The sequence below is a fragment of the Diabrotica virgifera genome, chromosome 5, assembly GCF_917563875.1.
Source record: "Diabrotica virgifera virgifera chromosome 5, PGI_DIABVI_V3a".
In the NCBI taxonomy this organism is placed as follows: Eukaryota; Metazoa; Arthropoda; class Insecta; order Coleoptera; family Chrysomelidae; genus Diabrotica; species Diabrotica virgifera.
In genome coordinates, this window is record NC_065447.1 from 132,966,551 (window position 1) to 132,991,359 (window position 24,809).

General features: G+C 37.1%; 1 protein-coding gene across 1 annotated transcript; it reads right to left on the reverse strand.

Annotated features, from left to right (window-relative positions):
* Nucleotides 1-5,996: 5,996 nt before the first annotated feature.
* On the reverse strand, nucleotides 5,997-9,886 carry LOC126885165 (uncharacterized). The gene is made up of 5 exons (XM_050651586.1): nucleotides 7,261-9,886; nucleotides 7,078-7,197; nucleotides 6,693-6,925; nucleotides 6,478-6,637; nucleotides 5,997-6,396 (listed from the first exon to the last, which is right to left on the reverse strand). Exons 1-5 carry the CDS (start codon nucleotides 7,511-7,513, stop codon nucleotides 6,281-6,283), a joined length of 882 nt encoding a protein of 293 aa, XP_050507543.1. The 5' UTR covers nucleotides 7,514-9,886; the 3' UTR covers nucleotides 5,997-6,280.
* Nucleotides 9,887-24,809: the final 14,923 nt, after the last annotated feature.

A 24,809-nucleotide genomic window follows, 5' to 3' on the forward strand; every position in this document is an offset into this window, starting at 1 on the left:
AAATATTGAAACAAGACAGTGTCATTTAAAACAAAACTCATGTTACAGTCTTTTGAAAAAAAAATGAAGCTCAAAGGAAATATACAATACTTGTTTACAGTACAAATTATTTTTTAATGGCAATATAGAATTAGGATTTCAAAAGTGGATATGTTAGATAGTATAGATGGACACTTTTTTATTGTAGTATTAAGTGGTTACATAATTATTTAGATTATTAATAAAATATGAAATATGTACTAGTAACTAATATTAGTTTTAATAGTATTAAATCTCATCATGTGTCTGGCTAAATAGCTAAGCGCTAAAGCCACAAAATAAAAAAAAAACCTTCTTAGTGCCGTAGCACCTTTACTTTACCTGGGGGTGAGGCGAGTTATTAAATTCTATTTTTTATTGTGATCATTTTGTGACGTCGTAAGGAGTTATATAAATGACGTCTTTCGCCTGTGAAATTTTAACCATAGAAAGACATATTTATGTATTTACATTATATTCAATTGCCGCTAGTCGCCTCGTTTCGTATCCCTTATACTCGCTTCATAATTACCATCATTAAATGCTCGTTGCATAATATACTATTAAAAACCAATCTCCTTTTAACAGATTCTAATAAAAATTTACCTTTTTCGGTGTACGAATATTTAACATTCCGTATATGAATTTGGCACCGAATAACATTCCGTATATGCGTTTGGAACCTCGCCGCCCATTGGTTAAAATATGACCGCGTGTTGCAACGAACCAATAGAAAACTCCTAGGTTCCAAAAATATACGGAATGTTTAGATGCTACCCGTAAAGTTAACGAGCTATCCAATAAACAGCATTGTACAGACATTCAAATACCGTCGGTAAGGGAATATCTATTTTACCTTTTCAGCCTCGTTGACAAAATAGTATAATTTTTTAATTTTCTTTTTAAAATATTATCAAAGTTACTTGGATATTTTCTAATCTGTATTATAAACTATTTTATTGTAATATCGGTTATTTGGGCTATTTCAATAAACAGCATTGTACAGACATTCAAATACCGTCGGTAAGGGAATATCTATTTTACCTTTTCAGCCTCGTTGACAAAATAGTATAATTTTTTAATTTTCTTTTTAAAATATTATCAAAGTTACTTGGATATTTTCTAATCTGTATTATAAACTATTTTATTGTAATATCGGTTATTTGGGCTATTTCAATAGACCAGGGCGCATCTGTAAAAATATTAGTACATTTGGACGTTGAGAGGTGACTTAAATTTTTTTGCATAAATTGCTTGAAAATATCTCAAATAATAATATTTGAGTTATCCTCCCTCTCAAAAAGGTCCGGAACATTGTTTAAAAAATCAAAATGTCAAAAATGAAGGAAAAATTCGATTTTTTTTTGGTTTTCGATTATAACTTTAAATAAAAGTATCCATTTCCGAGAAAAATTATACTGACATAAAAGTTGCGTCATTATATTTCCTACAATATGAAATTGGTTAAAAGTTTAAAAAATAGTCACTTTTGTTGCAAAATAGCAATAATTGCAAAAAACCATACAAAAACAAGTATTCGCATTTTACGTTTTTCAACCATTTATGCTATACTTAGGACCTTCACATTTCACCCAGAAAAACTATATGATACAGTAAAACAATACTGTAAATTTCATTAAGATCGAGTCAATAGATTTTGCAAAATAAATTTTGCAATCCAGCTTTCGCAAAAAAAATTTTTTTTTCGAAATGTTACAGGACTGAAAATAAAGCAGATATCAAGTTGAAATTTTTTTTACATATAGAAGTGTCTGTCAATTTGCAAAATTAAAACCGAATAATTTCCACGGCGTCAGGAATTTTTTTAAATAAACATTAATTATTAATACATTTTAATTTATATTACATTTCGATATAAATAAATAAATTTGTTTATTGCAAAATAAAAAACATATTCTCTATCTTTTAAAATAACACTTTTTTTAGCAAAAACTTTCTTTGTTCATATATTTTAACTTAGAGAATAAAAGGTTATTATTTTTAAACATATGCAATTGTTTAAACAATATTTCACAAACAATAATAAAATTAGTTTGATTTTTGTGGAATTAAAATATTAAAATACAACAAAATATAGAGTAAGAAAATAATATATTAGATAAAGATTGGAAGAAATTTTGGTGGAAATCAACTTGTGTGAATCGAACACCGCTGTCCTGCGCGTAGCACCAAAAATTAATGTTTATTTAAAAAGTTTCCTGACGCCGTGGTAATTATTCGATTTTAATTTTGCAAATTGCAAATGAAAGGTATAGTACACTTCTATAATAAAAAAAAAATTCAACTTGCTGTCTGCTTTATTTTCAGTCCTGTAACATTTAAAAGAAAATGAATTATTTTTGCCAAAGCTGGATTGCAAAATTTATTTTGCAAAATCTGTTAAACCGATCTTAATAAAATTTAGAGTACTGTTTTATTATATCATAAAGTTTTTCAGGGTAAAATTTGAAGGTACTACGTGTAGCATAAATGGTTGAAAAGCGTAAAATGCGAATACTTGTTTTTTATGTTTTTTTTTCGCAATTATTGCTATTTTGCAACAAGGGTGACAATTTTTAAAAATTTTAACAAATTCTATATTATAGGAAATTTAATTACGCAACTTTTATGTTAGTGCAACTTTTCTCGAAAGTGAACATTTTTGACGTTATAATCAAAAAACGAAGAAAAAAATCAAATTTTTCCTTAATTTTTTGACATTTTAATTATTTAAACAATGTTTCGGACCTTTTTGAGTGGGAGGATAACTCAAATATTATTATTTGAGTTATTTTCAAGCAATTTCTGCAAAAAATTTGAATCACCTCTCAACGTCCATCTCAAAACAGATGCGCCCTGGACTACAAGATCTCATAGATACTATGCATTGTCCAAACTTTAATAAAATTATTCTCCAAGAGCTTTTAATAAGCAAAAAATCTGGTTTTGTGCTTTTGAGATATTTGGTATAAAATTATAAACACATAGATACTACACGTAAACTTGACTGTAAAGGTTTATGTTTCCTTAGTATGTAGTAAATTTATTTTAATTTTACTACATATAGTTTTATATTTTTTAGAAAACATTGACTCAGGAAGCGAACCAGACGGATATGTATCGTCCAGTGATGAATTCCTTTCTTCAGGTACGGACTATTCGGATGAATCAGACTACGATGAAGAAACCAAAAACAAAATGTTTTCCAAAAAAATATATGATGCTAAACGAAACATCTTTTCTGAAAAATTTCCTATCAAAAATATGTTAAATGAAGAAAAGGAACAAAATATGCAGAATATAGACAACCAAGCAGAAGTGAATGCCGAAAATAAGACCGAAGAATTTCAAATAAAAACCAACATTGAGGATAGTCAAAGAGCGGTACATGTTACCGCAGAAGGACAAGAAGCTGCTGTTTCCAAACCTCAAAGGGCGACGAAAAAAATTTTTGAGCTGAAAGAGAAGAAAGCTCGTAAAAGAGAACGCAACGCTGTTGAATGGAAGAAAAAGAAGGCAGCAATTCAAAAAGAAAAAGGGTTGGAATATGTTTCTCAAAAGGGAAAAATTATACCAGCCAAAAAAATCGAGGAAGATTTAGTATTATGTAAAGCAACATGCAGATTAAAGTGTGGAACTAAATTCAGCCTAGAAGCCAGAGAATCTATATTGGAAAGATTTTATAAATTAGAAAATAACGCAAAAAACTGTCTTTTGTTTAAAAGCATTGACATAAATTAAGTTTCAAGACACCGAATTCGTACTGAAGGTAAAAAGCAAAAGTTAAGATAATGTTCTTTTAAATACTCAGTAACTTGCGAAAGGGAAAACATTTCTGTTTGTAAGGATGCAATTTGTTCGCTGTACCAAGTTGGCTCAAAGAAAATATTAAATCTTCAAAAACAAACAAGGTCAACCAGCTCCAAGTCCAAGTAAACAAGGGCAACATACAAACAGGCCTCACAAGATCTGCGAAACGGTAATAGATTACATTGCTCAACATATTCAAATGTTTCCAGCTGAGAGCTCTCACCATTCTCGAAACAAAAATCAAAATAGAAAGTATTTGTCACCATTATTAAATGTAACAAAATTGTATGGACTGTACCTAAAAAGATGCAATGAACAAAAAATTGCTGATAAATATTTAGTTAAACTTTCCATGTATCGCCATGTGTTCGATACTAAATTCAATCTATCATTTGGATATCCAAAAAGTGATACATGTAGCACATGTGATTCTGGAGAAAATACTATTGAGCATAAAGAAAACTGTAACATTGCATTTGAATTTCAAAAAGTACATAGAAAAAAGCCAATATCTGACAACAATAATATGTGCTACATCACGATGGATCTACAACAAACGATGCCGTTACCTAAGCTTTCAACATCAACAGCATTTTATTTACGTCAAATGTGGCTGTATAATTTTGGTATCATTGCATAACTTCATCAGGATCAAAATCTTACTATTTTAAGTGGACTGAAGACGTAGCTAACCGAGGTAGTACTGAAATAGCAAGTTGTCTGTTCCGATTTTGTAAGCTTTTAAAAGAAGAACATCCTCAAATTAATCATTTGGTTATATGGTCAGATTCATGTTCTGGTCAGAACAAAAACTTTAAAATTATAGGTCTATATCAATATCTCATTTTAAATGGATATTTTAAAATAATAGAGCATAAATTTCCTAAAGTGGGCCACAGTTATTTAGATTCTGACAGGGACTTCGGAAGGATAGAAAAAGTTCTAAGGAAACATCAGTCAATTTTTATTCCAGATCAATATCGTGACATTATCACGTCGACAAGCACAAAAAATAGCATTTGTGTAAATATGGATAATTTTTTCCACGACTTTGAAGATCTGTTGACGAACCTCTATTTATGTAAAAAGCAAACAAACAGTTCAAATCAAAAGATTAACTTTCGTGACAATGTAAAATGGATAAGAGTGGACGAATTTGGCTGTCTCTACAAGATGTGCCTTAATGACTACATGCCATTTCAGCAAGTAGATTTAAGAAAAAAAAAAAGACAGCACATCTGACCCGAACTGAATTTAAACCAAGAAGACTGGAGAATAAAACTGGTGGTTTGAGTTTGGAAAAACTGGAAAATTTAAGAGACCAAGTAAAATTTGTTCCCGAAGAGTACAGATGGTTTTATGAAAACGCGATAAAGGAAAATAAAGAAAATCCCAAAAAGAAAAGAAGAACCTACTAAAAAATATGTTTTTATTAATTTTACATCTTGTATTGCATTTTTTTTTAAATAAATGCTTATTTTTGATACTTCACTCTTTTATCCACTTTTTTTACTATGTGGATAAAGGTAATATGTCCACAAAAATTTGAAATATTTGGCTTAAAGTAAATTTTTTTAAATTAAATTTAAAGTGTAAAAAAGTACCTTCAGATACCTGTTTAAAAAAGTGTAGCAATGCAAATTTATAAAATAAATAATTAACTTAAGGCAAAAGACACTAAAATGCTCATTACTCCAAAACATTATTTTGTGACATATGACCTTTATCCACTTATGTCTTCATATATGATATATAATATATTTAAGTATAACTCCCATTCAGTAACAAGTTTTAACACGTTCGGTGGCCATGACGCATGGGTGGTGTATCGAAGGGTTTACCAAAGGTACTGACGATGCATCCCAAACAGCGCACTGGCGTCTTTAAGTCGTCTATAAGATGTCGCAATCCGGCAAACCAGACGTCTTAAAGATGTCTCTTGTCTACTGAATGGCGTCTTTAAGACGTCTTAAAGACATCGAATGTTACAAAGTAAGATGTCTTAAAGACATCATCTTTAAGATGTCATAAAGATGTAGATTTTAGAACGTCTTAAAGATATCTATCAAAGGACGTCTTACATATATCTTGCTTAGGCCATTTTAAGCCATACTTATTCATTCCCTTTGATACAATAGTAAAAATAATACAAAAATTTCTTATATTTTTATGTATATTTTAACTACAAACCAATGTGTACCTGCTTAATCTACTACAAATATAAATAAAAAAATATAAGTAAAATATAAAATAAAAATTTGTTGTATATTTCACAAACGTTGAACTGTATTCTCAATCATAGAGTTTATAAGTGACGGGTAACATTAAAAAAAATATATTATTTTATAACTTTAAACAAAAATCAATTAACTCTTATAAAATGTTATAAATTAAAAACTTTGTTATAATACCCAGAAAACCCAAGGGAAAACTTTAACTTTTTTCCTATTTTTTAAGAAGTTTTATTTAACACTGTTGCCTTCCTGTCACTTGCCCTTCTCAACCAAGTTTGAATTGCACATTCATTTGTTTTTTGAGAATCTGCTAGTCCTGTAACATCTGCGGCTCCTAAAATGTAAAAATATTTATACAAATATAAATATATAAATAAGAAACTCGAAATAAAACAAAAACATTTAAGTGACTCACTTAACAACAGCGTTGCTAAACGGGTATCATTAAATTTTCTGTTTCCTTTCATGCCCTTCCAACTATATTTTAGAGCTTGGTCATTTGATAGGATAAGTTGAAAAGCCCTTTTAATAAAATCATATGCATTGCGTCCACCCAGCTTAGATATCTCTTGGAGCTAAAATTAAATAGAAATCAAATTTTAATAATAAAAATCAGTATATGCAACTTACTGCCTTGGAGAAATTATCTTCATCTTGAAGATATTCTTCAAATTTTTCAAATTCTATATCTGTGTTTATGGGGAAATCTAAATTTTCATTTTGAAAAAAACTGGTTCTTTCATTTTTACTCTCTGTTACACCATTTAAAATCATTTCTTTCAGTTTTTTCACCTCATTTAGAGTCTCAGCTACTAGTCCTCTTTGGATATGGCTCTGTTGGATCAAGATTTTTAACTGCTTATCTAAAATATATGGGCACATATATTATTTGGATGCATACTTGAAAAATTCTAAATACTATTGCATTTAATTTAATATTTACATAATTCACAAGAATAAATTCTAATAGAATAATTAGTAAAAAAATATAAATAGATGTATAATAAATATGTACCTTTTTCAACACAATTCTTGCACTGCTCCAGAATAGTGTGATTGGAACCCATAGTTTTGTTATTTCTAACTGCATTTTGATCTTGCATAAATGCCAATTCATTAATTTTTGAAATTGAACCTTAAAACAGTATTTCAAAAAATCAGTATCTATGATGATTTGGTTATGAATTAAATAGCATACCTGACACAACAGGATTTGCATTATCTGCATTATCAGGATTTGCATTATCTAAGGTCTTGCCAAAAACTAAAAAAAAAAAAATAAAAACATTAATTTTTGTCTTTACAAATTTTAATTTTGAGTAAAAACAGAAAACTCGCCCAAGGCCTTTCGGCCGTGAAGCAACCCGTCCATGCGAGTGAGATCTAAGAAGGGAGATGTAAACATTTCCCAACTTAAAACTCCGATAGATGGTTAATATTCCCTGACCCATTCAACTGGGATAGACAATACCCACCACCTCACCATGGCTCTCCGCTGACCCCCCGGTATGAAGGATTTTATGATCCTGTTGACCAGAGGCTGCTTTCTAAAACCACCTGCTTGGGTAGTGGGGTGACTTCAGATGCCATCTATCTCGCTGAGAGGTAGCACTGGACATGCTTTACTCCCCTGAAAACAGAAAACTAATTAAAATAATAATTGCAATCATTTACCATTTCTCTCAATCGGTGTTTTATGAACATATTTTTTAATTTTCGGTGGAGCTCCAATCAGGTTCTCATTACTTGATTCATCTTCACTGCTTGAAAATATTTTCTGAACCTTTTTTCTTTTTTTCTGATGTTCATCCCCTGTGTTTAAATCACTTGTATCTTCTGCTATTCTTGCCTTAGATCGGGCTTTAATATAATCATCTGTAAAGCACACTTAAAAAAAAAGGAGTAAAAATAAAAAATACTAATTTACCAAAGGTGGCATTTTTAAAAATCTTTATCGAGTGAGAAGGCCAACAGGTGTTTAGAGTTTCTCCCTTTCTTATTGCATTTTGCATCTTTAATGTGGGAAGGGAAGGCCAATGACATTTATCTCCTTGAATCCAGCCAGTTGGAACTGCCTCGACTGTCCCATCTTCCAGGAATTGCACAACTGTCCAGCTCATCTCTTCCATATTATTAAGGTGATTTTATCAAGACTTTTTATATAAACTTTAGATAATAACAGAAGCACTTGGAAAAAGTCTATAAATTGAAAAGTCTTTTACAAAAAAAAACACTTTTTTAGTTTAACAACAATCAGTAAAATATATTAATTTACTTTATAGTACAAGTTGCACCCAAAAATTAGAGGTTTAAAAATGTTTTACGCATTTATTTACATCAGAATATGAAAATTTAACTCTTTAGAAGGAGATTGGATGTTTCACCAACTCTCTACGATATTTTTTCAAAAAGTTATAGCCTTCGACATTTGACCTTTTGGGATAAACAATTCGTAATATCTAAGCAACAAATTCGTTAATCCGGCCTTACAATTTTTTTTTATGTTTGGAATTGAAAGATCTTCATTTTAAAGCTTTAAAAAATAAAAAAATTATTTGTACAATAAATAACGCAATTGTAAAAAACGGCCATTTTGGACCTTTCGCAGGCTGTTTTGCAATAACCAATAAACGAAATGAAACTTACCTTAGCTCAAATTGTAGGTTTTTTAATTTACTACAACTTTCCATTAAAAAGTTTTTCTCTAGAATCAATATCCTAAGCTGCAAAATTAAAAATCTTTAAGAATTGCAAATTTAACAAATTAAAATCGCAATAACAAAAAAAGCTCACAATATTTTTCGTCACATTTTAGTAGAAGTTATTCCTTACATCGTCCTTTACAACACCTGATAGGTTTCAAAAATTCCTAAATTATATCCTGAAATCGACCTATTTTTCACCCACAGCCTGGAGTATTACTAATTAACTATTTTGATTGGGAAATAAGCCACAATTCAATTGAAAAAATAATTTTATTAACGTATCGACGCCCAAATCGGATGTCGTTGTCAAAATACAAAATATTGCTGATTTGTGTTTAAAATATTATGTTTACTAACAAGATAGACCTACTTACATCTGAAGTTAGAATAGTTGGAGGACCCTTTCTAGCATCCAAAGATGTTTTTTCTTTTAATTTGACCATAAATGTGGCATGGGGAATGTTATTACTTCCTCTCAGTTTCCCGTATTTTTCACAGTTTCACGAACAGTTTCACGAACTTCATAATTGGTCTCGCAGAGGTAAAAAGGAAAGGCGAAGAGCGCATAACATTGCAGTCAGGTAACATCTTGTATTACAAAGGGCACGATGAGCAAAGTCTAAACGGCGTAGGATTTCTGGTTTCTAAGAAATATGCTAGTAGAATAGAACAATACAGTAGACTCCCGTAAGTTCGGCCTCGGTTAGTTCGGTCTCCGCTTAGTCCGGCCGGCTTTCTGAGCATTAGTCACGCACATGGCGAGCGCCACCTAGACGCGACCTCTGCCCATCGAAGCACTTCTACTGCTTGACAACGCGCCTACTCACCAGGAAGGTCTTCAGTGTCTTCAAAAATAAATTAAACTGCTGTTCCTGCCACCCAATGTAACCAATCTTCAACAGCCAATGGACCAAGGGGTCATTGAGTGCTTCAAGAGAAAGTATCACCGAAAACTGCTTTCTGACGTTCTTTCCAAACTGGAGGCTAATGACAACTTGGACCTCTTAAAAGTGCTGAAGTCAGTTAATATGAAGGATGTTGTGTACATGTCGTCTAAGGCATACAACGAAATACCATCGTCGACGTTTGTAAAGTCTTGGAAAAAACTTTGGCCAAATATATAAGATAACATTGACCAAGCAAACGCATCAGTAGATGAGCCAAACAACATTCTTGTTAACGAACCTGATGGCAATGCAGCTCTATTGCACGATCTTCAGCAACTACCGAACTGTGGTCCCATTGTCGAAGAAGATGTTTTGGAGTGAATCAACTTTGAAACGGAGCTACACAACTAGGTTTTAAACGACGACGAAATCACAGAGTGTGTCATTCGGCAATAAAATGAGAAGGATAACGACAAAGATGCTTCTGAGAATGAAGAGGAAGATGAAGAAAATAAAATGAGCCACGCTGAAGGCAAAGCAGATCTGCAACTGGCAGCTACTTACGTCGAAAAGCAAAAAGAAGCAACTGCCATCGATGTTAATGATTATTAAAAAGTGGCGTGACTTTTCTCATCAAAAATCATTAAAAAAGAAAATTCAGAAAAAAATTACTGACTTTTTTAACTGTTTAAGAAGCCAAACCACCAATGTGCAATAATATTTTTAAATTTTATTAGGCCTAAAGTTCTGTATTGTTTTATAGTATTTTTGTAACGGTCTATCTTTTCATGTGTTAAATATGTCAGAGTATTCCTCTGTGTTGTATTCTACAGAATGTGAAAGTGTTTTTTGTTTGCTAGATCCGTACAAACAATAAATGGGCATTTTTTAGGTAGGCATCGGTTAGTTCGGCCACTTTTAAGTTCGGCCTAGGGTCCGGTCCCGAGGTGGCCGAACTTACGGGAGTCTACTGTATGTGGGAATCTCGGAAAGAATTGCAATGATTATGATGAATATACACGAGAAAATCACCCTAAAAATTATTCAAGTGTACGCCCCAACTTCAACACATCCCGATGAAGAGATAGATGAGTTCTACGAGAAAATAATAGAAACCAACACGTGGTATCACAGCACCTATACACTAATAATAGGAGATTTCAACGCTGAGATCGGACAACGACTAGAAGAAACTGAAAGCTATATTGGTGAATTCGGCTATGGTGTTAGAAATGAGAGAGGAGAAACCCTTGTGAACTTCCTACATAGCAACAAATATTTTACAATAAACACATTTTATAAGAAAAAACCGCAAAGGAAGTGGACGTGGTTATCACCAAACGGAAAAACACGGAACGAAATTGATTACAATGATCATGTGTAACAAGAAAGATATCGTAGAAGATGTTGTAACAGTAATAAATTCGGTCTCTCTGGGAAGCGATCATACAATGGTTAGAGCTAAACTAAGAATTGAGTATAGCAAACGTAGAACTAACTTTAAGAACACGACACAAATAGATACAGAAAAGCTAAAAGCCGATAAAGAAAAATATGCTAGTAAATTAAAAACCGCCCAAGCAATGAATCTAGAACAATTCAGCATAAATAAAATTAACTCAGTTATAACAAAAGAACTATTGAATAGCAGCTCTGAAATAGCGACCCGTCATAAAAATAAAAAATCCAAAATAAGTGCAGAATCGCAGAATATGCTGAAACAACGAAGAGAGCTCTTGCCACGAAACAAAAGAAATACCACAAAATACAAGGAACTTAACCGAGCCATACGAAAACAGATAAAAGACGATATTAGAAAACAGCAAAAAGACCATATAGAAGAAGTGATAGAGAAAAATCGAAGTCTGAAATATACCAAACCGAAATTAGGCAAGAAAAATATTATAGCTATAAAAAATCAACAAGGCCAACTAGAAACAAGCAAAGCTCAGATATCGAAGATAATTGAAAACTTTTATACTGAATTAGACCATTCAAAAAACGATCCCCCGACTGTTCAAAGCAAAATCTGAAAATACAAATAACAAACGTAAACTCTGAATTAATGCCCGAAATAAGCGAAGCAGAAAATAGAAAATGCACTTAAAGAAATGAAAAGAAATAAAGCACCGGGTAACGATGGAATTCTGGCAGAAATGCTGAAAGACGGCGGGGAACAAGTTATCAGATACCTAAAAATACTTTTTAATAAATGCCTATTTGAAGGAAAAATACCAAAGGAATAGACCAGGGCGCATCTGTAAAAATATTAGTACATTTGGACGTTGAGGGGTGACTCAAATTTTTTTGCAGAAATTGCTTAAAATAAATCAAATAATAATATTTGAGTTATCCTCCCTCTCAAAAAGGTCCGGAACATTGTTTAAATAAACAAAATGTCAAAAAATTAAGGAAAAATTCGATTTTTTTCTTGGTTTTTTGATTATAACTTTAAAAGTGTTCATTTCCGAGAAAAGTTGTACTGACATAAAAGTTGCGTAATTAAATTTCCTACAATATAGAATTGGTTAAAAATTTAAAAAATAGTCACCCTTGTTGCCAAATAGCTATAATTGTGAAAAAAACATACAAAAACAAGTATTCGTATTTTACGTTTTTCAACCATTTATGCTACACTTAGGACCTTCATATTTTACACTGAAAAACTTTATGATACAGTAAAACAATACTTTAAATTTCATTAAGATCCGTTTAATAGATTTTGCAAAATAAATTTTGCAATCCACCTTTCGTAAAAAAAATTCATTTTTTCAAAATGTTACAGGACTGAAAATAAAGCAGATATCAAGTTGAAAATTTTTTTGCATATAGAAGTGTATTGTACCTTTCATTTGCAATTTTGCAAAATTAAAATCGATTAACACCACGGCGTCAGGAATTTTTTTAAATAAACATTAATTATTGGTGCTACGCGCAGGACAGTGGATAGTTTGCTCTGATTGGGCATTCCAATGACCTTTGATAATGATTGATACATTTTAATTTTTATTACATTTCGATATAAATAAATAAATTTGTTTATTGCAAAATAAAAACACACACTCTAAATCATCTTGGAGGAGACTACTAACTCAGTGAGCTTTATTAGTGGACTGTTTAGCATAGGGTGAATTTAAAATAGAATAAAAAAAAATAACAGTAAAAAAACCAGACCTTAAAGTAAATTGTAATAAAAATATTTCCTACCTTGTCATTTCTCGTTGCACAAGCTGGAGCAGGCCTGCTATTTTTCGTACTGCTATTGCTGAGTAGTATAAAGTATAAATCACTCGCGAGGACTATATTGAGTTTCTATACACTTTTCGGAATGATTGTAAGTGACTGTTAACCAAGAGAGTTGGTTGGCGAATTGTCTTTTTAAAATGAGGCGAGTAGGCAGGTAATTACATACAAAAAACTTTAAGGTTTTTACTTGAAAATAATGATAAAAATTAATACATACTCACTGAATTAGGTATTGGCCTACTCGTATATACGGGGTGTCCCATAATATTGAAAAGAAAATGAATTAAAATATTCTTTACAAAAACAAGAAAATTAAAAATTGTTATTCCTACTTATGTGGACGAACCACAACCGCCCACCACAATACGCAGTATTGTTACGGCTCAAAAGGCAAAGGACATAATTTTACTATAGAGCGTTTATATATACCACTATTAGTTTTCACTGTGGCCACTCTAACTATACCATCAGATCCAGGATGAACCTCAATTATACGGCCCAAAGGCCATGGTAGCGGGGGAATATTATTTTGGCGGATTACCACTAAGGTACCTAGTTGGACGTTTGGAGACGGAGAATTCCATTTAGCCCTTTGATGAAGAGTTTGAGACTTTCGAAGTTTGGAAGCTCTTATAAGAAAAGGGCCCGCAAAATCAACTCCAACATTACTGAAAGGTTTTAGTTGAGATATTCGAGCTAGCGGTAGATTTCCCATTAACGGAACTGGATACAAAGGATTCACCTTAAAACATCTAACACACTTAGACAGTACTCGACGAATGGCTCGTTTGGAAGATATAATCCAAACACGCTGAGAAAGTAGGTATTGAACAGTTTGAAGCCCGGCGTGTAGATATTGCAGATGAGTAGATTCAATAATCATATCTGTTAATTTACAACTGTTAGGAAGTAATGCCGGAAATTTGCGATCATACGAAATGGGCGCATTAGCTAGGCGACTACCTACACGTAGAATTCCCTTTGCATCGATAAAAGGTGAAAGCTTTCTTAAATTTTTTGGAAGCAGCTGTTTATCTTGGATAAAATTTATTAAAGTATTAAAAAAGATCTGCTGTGTTCGTTTAACAAAAACCAGTAAGGAGTTATGTTGCTCCAATAAACTTAAACAACCTATTTCCAGATTACCATATCGGTTTTTGGTTACATAATGGAAAAAACGAATAATGTAACACAAACATCGAACACACCTATTTAAAGACGAATGACGATCCAATAAAATATCTAAAAAATTATTGGGAATTTCAGCAATCAATGCGACAGTCCGCACTTCCAAATTTACATTAGTAGACTCCTTTGAATTAAGTTCAAAGAACGTTAGCGGATCAGATTGTAAGAAGGTTGGCCCCGCCCACCATTTGGAACAGTTAATTAACTCAGAGGGTAAGCAACCCCTTGAACCAATGTCAGCAGGATTTTCTTCAGAAGGAACATAGTGCCAACATGAAGAAGTTACTCGTTCCTGCACATAAGCTACTCTATTGCTCACAAAAGTTTTCCACTGATGAGGGGAAGATTGTAACCAACGTAATGTAACAGCAGAATCAGAATAACAGTATATTTCCTTGATTTCTACTTTATCTTTAATAACAGAAGAAACAAAGGAGACTAGTCGAGCCACTAAAACCGCAGCAGACAATTCTAATCTGGGAATAGTAAGTCCCTTATTAATGGGTGCGACCTTAGATTTAGCTATAACAAAAGAAACAAAAGGTTGGCCTGAAGGTGATAAGCATCGAAAGTACAAGACAGCGCAGTAACCTTTCTCGCTAGCGTCACCAAAACAGTGAACTTCTAAGCGTAAAATATCGTCAATTAATAAACGACGAGGTAAATTTAATTTACTCAAATATGCTACATCATCAATGTATTTTTTCCACAAACGGATAATTTCTTTTGATGGAGCATCATCCCAACCAATCTTTTGAGTCCATATTCTTTGAATAAGGTGTTTAATTAGAAATGTTATTGGAGATAAAAATCCAAGAGGATCAAATATTTTTGCTAAATTGGACAAAAGATGACGTTTTGTACAAGAAGAGTCTAAAACTTGAACTTTAAAAGCAAATGTATCCGAAGAAGCGTCCCATTCCAACCCTAATACTTTAAGTGTTTTGGACGAAATATCATCATTAAATGTAAGAGGTTTTATTGCTAAATCTGATACAGCTAATCCTTTCAATAAATCGGGTACATTACTGGACCATTTTTTCAACTCAAAACCTCCTTTGGCAAGTAAGGCAATAAGTTCGTCTCTTAGTGCTAAGGCATTTTCGAAACTAGGACAGGAAGAAACGATATCATCAACGTAGGTTCCAGTTTTAAGTGCCTCGGCTGCTAGAGGAAACGAATCCCCGTCATCATTAGCCAACTGATGTAGACATCTAATAGCAAGATAAGGAGAACAAGAGAGACCATAAGCAACTCTGTTGATACGAAGATCTCGAACAGGTTCAGAATTATTAGAACGCCAAAGTACTCTTTGATAATCTGTTTGAGTAGGATTAATTAAAATTTGCCTATACATTTTAGAAATATCGGCCGTAATTACATAACCATGCAATCGAAAATTAATCAAAATTGTACAGATGTCAGTCTGAAGCTTAGGACCAGTGAATAATTTGTCATTGAGTGAGGGTTGATTTGGAAGATGCCCGGAACCATTAAAAACGACCCTTAATTTACTTGTTAGACTTTCAGGTCTTAAAACACAATGATGCGATAAATAGTAAACATAAGGTGAATCGAAGTTATTCAATGGGACAGGTTCCATGTGACCGAGCTCAACAAATTCCTTCATAAAGGTGCGGTATTGGTCATAAAGTTCAGGAGATTTTTGAAGCCTTCTTTCTAATGAATAAAACCTACTAAGAGCAAGTGATCTAATATTAGGAAAGACAGGATTTTCTTCCTTAAAAGGTAGATCTACTACAAAGCGTCCTGATTGTTCACGCGTATAAGTATTCATAAACATATTTTCCACTTTAGCGTCATCAGGAGCTAAGCAAAAAACTTCAGGGACTGCTTCTAATTCCCAGAATTTCTTTATTTGCTGATCCAAAGAAACCGTATCTTCAACTTGGCAAAATAAAGAAGTAAGAGTAGGTGCCTTTGAAATATTTACTTTTCCCATAAGCACATAGCCAAATATAGTATTAATTGCATCAGGTTGATCTTGATTGCCGTAAATACGTCCATCCAAAAGAATTGTAGAGAATACATCAGCTCCTAAAAGAATGTCTATGGATCCTCTACGAAAGAAGTTATCATCTGCTAACTTTAAATTAGCAATATGGGGCCAAGTATTAACTTCTAAATTACATAAAGGCTGATCCTCACATATTTTTGTCAAGACTAACGCATCGGTTGTCAAAATAGGAGAAGATTTACGTACTGGTTTAAAAGAAATGGTAACCCCACCTAAATTAGTGTTCGACTGCATAGAACCTAATCCTTGGATGTTAGCTGAAGTTTTCATGGGACGTAAACCTAAACGCCTAAGGGTCTTTTGACAGATGAAGGACGTCATGCTTCCCGAATCTAACAGACACCTAACAGGTTGGTAGTTCCCTCTCTGGGACTGTAATTTTTTCCTCGACGCCGGTGAGAGGGCCGAGTAAGTGGTCTTGGTCCCTGAAATTGTGAGGGGAGCACGACCAGTGAAACCAAACACGGTCCCAGCGTCCAGCGACTGTGCACCGGGTGGTCGCCGGACACCGCCGCTGGACGCTAAAAGGTGCCGCAACTGGGGCGAGCAGTTGCGGCACCTTCGCCTTCAGCACTTATACATTTCCTTCCAACTTCCTTGCGGCTACCCTTACCCATAAATTTAATCTCGCCCACCCCCAAGAGTTTCTGGCCGGGGCCCGGTGGAGGGACCCCACGCACTGGGCAGGGGGTCCTCCGTCGGGCTCCGATCACAAACCTCTTTTCGAGGACATTCTCGACATACCCATCGTGAGTAGCCGCCATGTCTTACCCCACCTAAGCACCTTTCCCACCGCAAATCCTTTCCAAATCCCGCGCTACAGGGGAGGCAGCAGTAACGCGGAAATTCCAAGTAGCCTGTGAATACAGACTGCTACTGCGTCCGGAGGCAACCGTGATAAAAAGCCTAGAGGAGTAAACCTCAATAAAATAATCCCCATTATCACGGTGGAAGGCATCGTGCCAAAGGTATGAAAGATGTGAGGGTTAGAGCATCACAAACGATCCCTTCGGGATACCTGGCGACCTCCCGAAGTAACTTAGCCTTAGCGCGGCAAGGGCGCACGGCCCCGCTGGACTGTTGTTCGGCCCGACTCGTGGGAATTAGAATGGAAGTAAAAAATAATGACAATACAGTTGCGGTGGAAGGAGAATTTTTCTCAATTTTCTCCCGATCTATGAGGACCGACAGAACCCCTGAAAAGGCGGCAAGAAAGAGCAAGAGTGAGGCGGAAAAAATAAGTAAGAGTGAGGGGGCTAATAGTTCTTCTGAAGTGCCGGAGGTCCACACGGACCTAGAACAGAAAGGGACGCCGGTAACTACCAGCAAAAGAAAGAGAGAGGCGGGCATAGGGCCAGGACAAACCCCAGAACGACTAGAGAGTGTCAAAAAGATGAGAACAGAGTTGCAAAAGCTAAAGGAGACGATCACTGAGGTGCTGAGGTTGACTAAGGTCAATCCCAACACCAAAGTTGAAATCAAGACTGAGGTGGCGGGCTTAGATTGGCAGCTCACCAGGCTGGAGCGGTCTTTTAAGGAAATGGAAGGAGAGGTAGCAGAGATGTGTGGAAACAAAAAAAAGAAATCTAAGGAGTCTTCCGTCTGTACAACAAGCGAGGGAACACAGACGTTTGCATCGATGGCTCCAACGAGTATCGATATTGGAATTCAGACCAACCTGGAGGAAGAGTTTTCGGAGGAACAACGAGTGGCAAGGATTGAGAAGAGTATGAACGAGGGAGCGAATGCGAGTGCGGAAGATATAATGGCGGTGATTAGCGAGGATTGGCCGGAGGCTTTGTTCAGGAGGACGATCCGGAAAGAAGGAAGTCCCTTTTCATCTGGGAGCGACGTGGCCGTGGCCATAACGAGTGACGCTGGAGATGCGAGGGTGATTGAGAAGCTCAAGGAGCTTTATCCAGAGCTGCCAAGCTCCCCTGTTTCCGGTAACGAGACCGCAGGCGTGGGGACGGTATATGTAAGGGTCCAGCACGACAACGAGGAGGGTGAGCGAGTGTCTACTGAAAGGCGCGCGCACAAACTCATCCTCGGCAAGGGTGAGGAACCGGACGCTGTCAAGTTCCTGTCAGCGATGAGATTGTTGACGGAAAAAATGGAGAAGGATGAAAGGAGCAGTGTAAATGTGTGGGCCCCGACAGCCTTGGGGATGGAGGTAGCCCGCAAGCTGTCGGAGTTGGCAGTGAGAGGCAGGAGCTTGACGGTGACCCTGTTCGGAGAGAAAGAGAGTGAGAGAAGACCCGCTGTCAAAAACGGGGTAGTTGTGCTAAGCAAGGCCAAGGATAAATCCTTTGCTGATATGGTGCGAGGGCTTCGCACGGGACTGGGAGAGAGGAAAGATGTAGTGGTAAAGCGAATGAGGAAAACAAAAAATGAGGGCATGGTTTTGGAATTGGATGGTGGAAGAGAGATGGCTGAGGAGGTCAGGAGGATCGTCTCCGCGGGCAACACCTGTGTTACCAAAGCGGTGGCGAAGGGTGGAGTGCCAAAAAAGATGATCTCCCTGATCGACATGGACTTGATAACCACGGAGGAAGACGTAATGAACGCGATAGAGGACTTTGCAGGGAGAAAGTGCGAATGTGAGGTGAAGGATATTCGACCGTCACACGGTGGCAAAATTGCCAGGGTAGAGGTAGAACTTTGCGTAGCAGAGAGACTGATTCGGAGGGAGAGACTGAGGGTGGGAATAATATCCTGTCTAGTAAAGGAAAGGGTTTTTATCGCGAGATGCCACAGATGCCAGGCATTTGGGCACATAAGAGCGGAGTGTAAGGCAGAGAGTGAGCATAAGGGTTGTTGGAGATGCGGAGAAGAGGGTCACATAGCCACACAATGCAATGAGAGTAAATTGTGGTGCGCGAACTGTAACGTAGAAGGTCATAGAGGTCAGAGTAGAGAGTGCCCGAAGTTCAGGCGTTTGGTTGACGAGGCCAGGCGTAGGTCTGCGAACGCAGTGCGGTAGATGTGAGCTCTTTGTCTGAAATGGCGAATAAAAATCGTTATCCTGAGTTGAGGGTTCTCCAGACCAACGTGGGTACGGCAAGATTGGCACACGATCTAGCCATTGCTTCCGCCGCTGAGGGAATGTTTGACATTCTCGTGGCGTCGGAACCAAACCCTACATTGGTCAGGAATCGTGGCTGGTATGTGGACGACTCGGGTCGCGTCGCTGTATGGATCCGGAATTCAAAGTTAAGAGTGAGAGAGATCGAAGCCCATATGGGCTTCCTGTGCGTAAGGCTGGAGAGAGTGAGTCTCGTTTGCTGCTATATCTCTCCAAATATACCAGTGAATGAGTTCGAATGGAAAATGAATGAAATAATGGAGGAGGTGAGGAAAGAGAGTAGTAACGGATGTGTAGTGCTCGGCGACTTTAACGCGAAATCCGCGGCTTGGGGTTCGCCGATCACCGACACCAGAGGGCAAGTGATGATGGAGTATGTGGGTGCTCTTGACCTGGTTGTGCTAAATACAGGCCTGGAGCCTACGTTTGTGAGAGGTGAGTCTGGAACATATATCGACGTCACCTGCGCTACGCAGGCGACAGCGCGATGCGTGAAAGATTGGGCTGTGTTACCGGACTACACTGGGACCAACCACAGGTTTATCGGCTTCGCGATAGGCGGGGCAGGAATTCCCACAAGAAGGTCCTCCGCGCGCGAGACGGGTATTCAAGGAAGCCGTCAGATAAACTGGGACGTATATGAAGAGAGAGTGCAGTGGGAGGTGCAATGCGTCCGGGACCAACCACCTACGGTGGAATGTCTTGAACGAGCTATGAAAGCCGCGCTGAGTGATAGTAGAACGAGCAATGTGCACGCCAGCAGAATGCCTTACTGGTGGAATGATGAAATTGCAATACTGAGAAGAGAGTGCATCACGCTACGCCGGCAAATGACAAGAGCGAGGAGTAGAAGACAGGAAGAAGTAGCGAGAGATAAAGAGAGAGAGTATAAAGCTCGGAAGAAGGATTTGAATAGAACGATCCGAGCCGAGAAGAAGAGGCACTGGAGTGATCTGTGTAGCAAATTGGATGAGTACCTCTGGGGGGACGGGTATAAAATCGTAATGAAGCATTTTAAAGCGTATCGTCCGTACGACATGCCGCTGGACGAGAAACTTAAGATTGTCGGGGAGTTATTCCCGCCCGGAATTTGGCATGGCGTGCGGAGGGACGTGAATGCGCAGCGGGGTGTACCCTTCTCCCCTGAGGAGCTCGCTGAGGCGGCGGAGTCCCTCAAGTCGCGCAAGGCTCCCGGTCTAGACGGAATACCGCCAGAGGCGATTAAGTGTCTGGAGCGATTGGAGCCTGCGTGGCTTTTGGGCCACATAAATGCCCTGCTTGAGGCACAGGTGTTTCCCGAGTCTTGGAAGATCTCTAGGCTCGTACTCCTGCCGAAAGGTGCCGGAAAGTATCGGCCTATTTGTCTTCTTTCCAGTATAAACAAGCTGTACGAGAGGATGTTGCGTAAGAGAATCGAAGGGGTGATAGAGAGATCCGGGGGATTGTCCCCAAGGCAGTACGGATTTTGTAAGGGTAAGAGCACGGTAGATGCGGTGATGGAGGTGTTTCGGGCTGTTGAGGGGAGGGGAGATCGCAACAGGTGGGCGGTTCTGCTCCTCTTCGACGTTCGAAACGCTTTTAATTCATTACAGTGGTCCTCTGTGCTAGGTCCTCTGGCGGCGAGGAACTGTCCCGCATATTTGATGAATATCGTGTCGGACTATCTGTCCGAAAGGAAAATTATGGTAGAGAGAGGCGTGGTTGTAGACGTTACGGCTGGGGTGCCCCAGGGGTCCGTCCTTGGCCCGTTGCTATGGAACTTGGCATACGACGGTGTCATTCACTGCGAGTTCGGAGAGGGGGTAACCCCCTTTGCATTCGCGGATGATCTCGCGGTGCTGGCAGTAGCGCGGGATAGGGAGGAACTCCTGTTCCGGGTATGGCATGCAAGTGTGTTGATTCAGGACTGGATGAATGACCATGGTTTGAGTCTCGCGGCGGAAAAGACGGAGGCGGTAATCCTTAAAGGCCCGAGAAAGAGAGATGGAATGGTGTTTGACTGTGCGGGCGTGCGGATCACTCCTAAGAAGTACGTCAAGTACTTGGGAGTGGTCTTACATACGAATGGTGGTTGGGGAGAGCACGTCCGGGAGGTGACCCGGAAGGCAGCGGAAAGAGCGGCTGCGCTGGGGAGGATAATGCCTAACATCGGGGGACCTAAATCCGAAAGGAGGAGGGTTCTACACGGTGTTGTTCAATCTGTCATCCTCTACGCGGCACCAGTCTGGAGTGCCGCTGTGGAAATACAGGCATACAAGAGGCTTTTGGTACGCGCGGACAGAACTAGTTTGCTGCGGGTGGCAAGTGCTTACAGGACTGTGTCTGCTGCTGCCCTGTGGGTGATCACCGGCTGTGTTCCCTTACATGTGTTGGTGAGTGAGAGAGATAGAATGTTCCAGCAGAGAAATAGAGAACTACAAGGGGAGAACGTTAGAAGTGAGGAGAGGGCCACATCTATTGAGATGTGGCAGGCCGAGTGGGATGTAACGGAGCATGTGGCGCAGTGGACGAAGTCACTGATACCGAATCTGCGAGGCTGGCTGGACTGCGGGCACAGGCGCCTAGACTATTATCTGACGCAGGTGCTCACAGGACATGGGAGCTTCCGTAGCTACTTACACAGATTCAAAAAGACCGAATCGGACAATTGCTTGTACTGTGGGACTTCGGACACTGTGTCACATACCCTTCTGGAGTGTGTCAGATGGGCAAGGGAAAGGAATGAGTTGGAAAGAGTGTTTGCGTCTGTGAGAGAGATGGTAGAGAAAATGGTGATTGATGAGCGATGGTGGGACAAAATCCACAATTATGTGAGAAAGGTTTTGTCGATAAAAGAGAAGGAAGCGCGGGAGCTAGACGCAGTTCTGGCAGGTATCGAGGAGGCAGAGCTGGGCCCGCATAGGTAGTAAGAATAAGAGGTTGACAGCATATGATTGAAGGACGTAGTGGTCGGATGAGTGCGAGAGACGGAAGCTAATGCGTGATGACGAGTGATTGAGAATCGGGTAAAAGAAGGACATCAGGGAGAAGTCATGCCTTAACGGGCGATTCCAACCTGATGCCCTAGTATGAGAGGGGTGGGGTTTAGCTGGTCCCGGCCACATCGGAGTTACGGAGGGCAGGGAGGTCCGATTTAGGGCCAAACTGGTCGACGTGACACTGATGAGGTTTCAGCTCAGGAACCCAGCACTGTCGGAAATGTTTACCTCCGTCGTCTGTTTGCAGATTCCCCACCTAGTGATGAAAAAAAAAAAAAAAAAAAAAAAACAGGTTGGTAGTTACCGTGACAATCAAGCACCTCAATACATGCAGTGGAAAGCAAAGTACTTTTATCAGCGGAAGAAAAACACACGAGTGACAAGTCCATGTAGATTTGCATAGGCTAGAACGATGTGATCCAAGACAGTTAATACACATCTTGTTCTTTTTTATTAATTGAAATCGATCTACAGGAGATTTTGCCAAAAAAACGGAGCATTTATAAATGGCATGGGTATCATTAGTTTTACAGATAGAACATTTTGGTTCAGGTTCTGTTTGAGCAAGCAATGATGTAGATTTGGAAGAATTAGGTTTTTTAGAAAAGTTAGATTTTGGTTTAGTGTGAAAATCAATATTATCTAAAGCGAGACAACTTTGATTTAAAAAATCAATCAGTTTTTTATAGCTTGGGATGGTTGAATTATTATGAAAAAGCTCAAAACGTGTTACTAAAGAAACAGTTAATCGTTTTAAAATCATTTGAACAAGTATAAAATCCCAATGTACTGTGGGTAGTCCTAGCTTATTTAGAGATGCCACATTTTTCGAAAATGTATCTAACAACTTGCGTAGTTCTTTTGGATCTTCTGAAGTCAGTTGTGGTGAACTTTCAAGGTTATTCCATAAATTGGCAGCGATTACCCTAACATTATTAAACCTTTCACAAAGCAGATCATAGGCAATTGGATAATTGTTTGCTGTAATGTCAATATGATCCACAGCATCGCGCGCTGCACCCTTTAAACACGATAGTAACAAATTAAATTTGTCAATTGGTTGTAAGTAAGTAAGAGTATGAACGCGAGCATCAAACTGATCTATAAAACTTCTAAATTCAGTTATTTTTCCACTGAAAGATGGCAATTCCGGTTTCGGTAAATTAAAATAATTTATAGGTAAAGGATTTTGAGACTGTGAAGTTGATGTAGTTTGCTGACTTGATGTTGAAGATTTTCTAAAGGCTTGCACGTATGTTAATTTAATTTTATAATATAATTTGTCAAAATTACTACGGCAATCATCTTCGACTTTAAATAGCGCGTCCTCATTATCTTGCTCAGAAACTAACATAATTATTTTATTATGAAGATCATAAAAATTGTCACGAATTTTTTCCAATCCTTCATACATAACTTCCAAAACCGGGTAAAAATTCTTATCGTCAGCAGCTACCTTTAAAGCAACAGCATGAATTTCAGTCATTTGTTGCACTTCAACTTGTCTTAAAGATTGATATTTTTTAATTTTATCTGCCATTTTGTAAATTTAAATGTAGAATTAATAAATTTAGAAAAATATGAAATTAGCGTTAGGAAATAAAATAGGTTCACCACACGAAAATTAATAAAATACAACCGAACTTTGTGCTAATAAAATAGAAAACTATGTCCTCTGCTATTTGAATATTTATAGACAAAAAATAATTATAAAACATAAACCCTTTAAATAAAAATTACTGTGTAAAATAAACACACAGTTTCATCTATAATAGAGTCAACCTGTATAATAATTATTACAACAAAATTTGTCTATTGGCCGACGTTGACAATTTAATAATAATTACTTTTACATTAATGTGTTCCTTTTTTACTTAAAAAACAACATTAACTGAGGTATAGGTACCACTAACGATCGGCACAAACAAAAAACCAATTTACTAATTGATACGTGATTTTAATTTTGTAAAGAATATTTTATCGCCTTATGTTAAAGAATAACAAAAAAATAAAGTCAAAGGGAATGCGGTTAAATAACCTGAATTTAATTCTGATCTTTGTAAATTAGCAAAGTATGACAATAAAATCAAACAATTCAGGTTTAAAAGAAACTTTCCCCGACTATATTACCCTCTTAGAAAAATGAAAAATGCAAGAAAAAAATATAGAAAATGGATCTATCAGGCTCGTAACGGATCAATAAATCATCTTGGAGGAGACTACTAACTCAGTGAGCTTTATTAGTGGACTGTTTAGCATAGGGTGAATTTAAAATAGAATAAAAAAAAATAACAGTAAAAAAACCAGACCTTAAAGTAAATTGTAATAAAAATATTTCCTACCTTGTCATTTCTCGTTGCACAAGCTGGAGCAGGCCTGCTATTTTTCGTACTGCTATTGCTGAGTAGTATAAAGTATAAATCACTCGCGAGGACTATATTGAGTTTCTATACACTTTTCGGAATGATTGTAAGTGACTGTTAACCAAGAGAGTTGGTTGGCGAATTGTCTTTTTAAAATGAGGCGAGTAGGCAGGTAATTACATACAAAAAACTTTAAGGTTTTTACTTGAAAATAATGATAAAAATTAATACATACTCACTGAATTAGGTATTGGCCT

What these genes read in the sequence shown, in the direction of transcription:
- LOC126885165 (XM_050651586.1), bottom strand. Translation starts at nt 7,513, where the DNA reads ATGGGTCAGGGAATATTAACCATCTATCGGAGTTTTAAGTTGGGAAAT. An exon ending in TGCAAATCCTGTTGTGTCAG is followed by an intron (nt 7,198 to 7,260) that starts GTATGCTATTTA and finishes TACTGTTTTAAG; the next exon opens with GTTCAATTTCAAAAATTAAT. An exon ending in AAGATAATTTCTCCAAGGCA is followed by an intron (nt 6,638 to 6,692) that starts GTAAGTTGCATA and finishes ATTTAATTTTAG; the next exon opens with CTCCAAGAGATATCTAAGCT.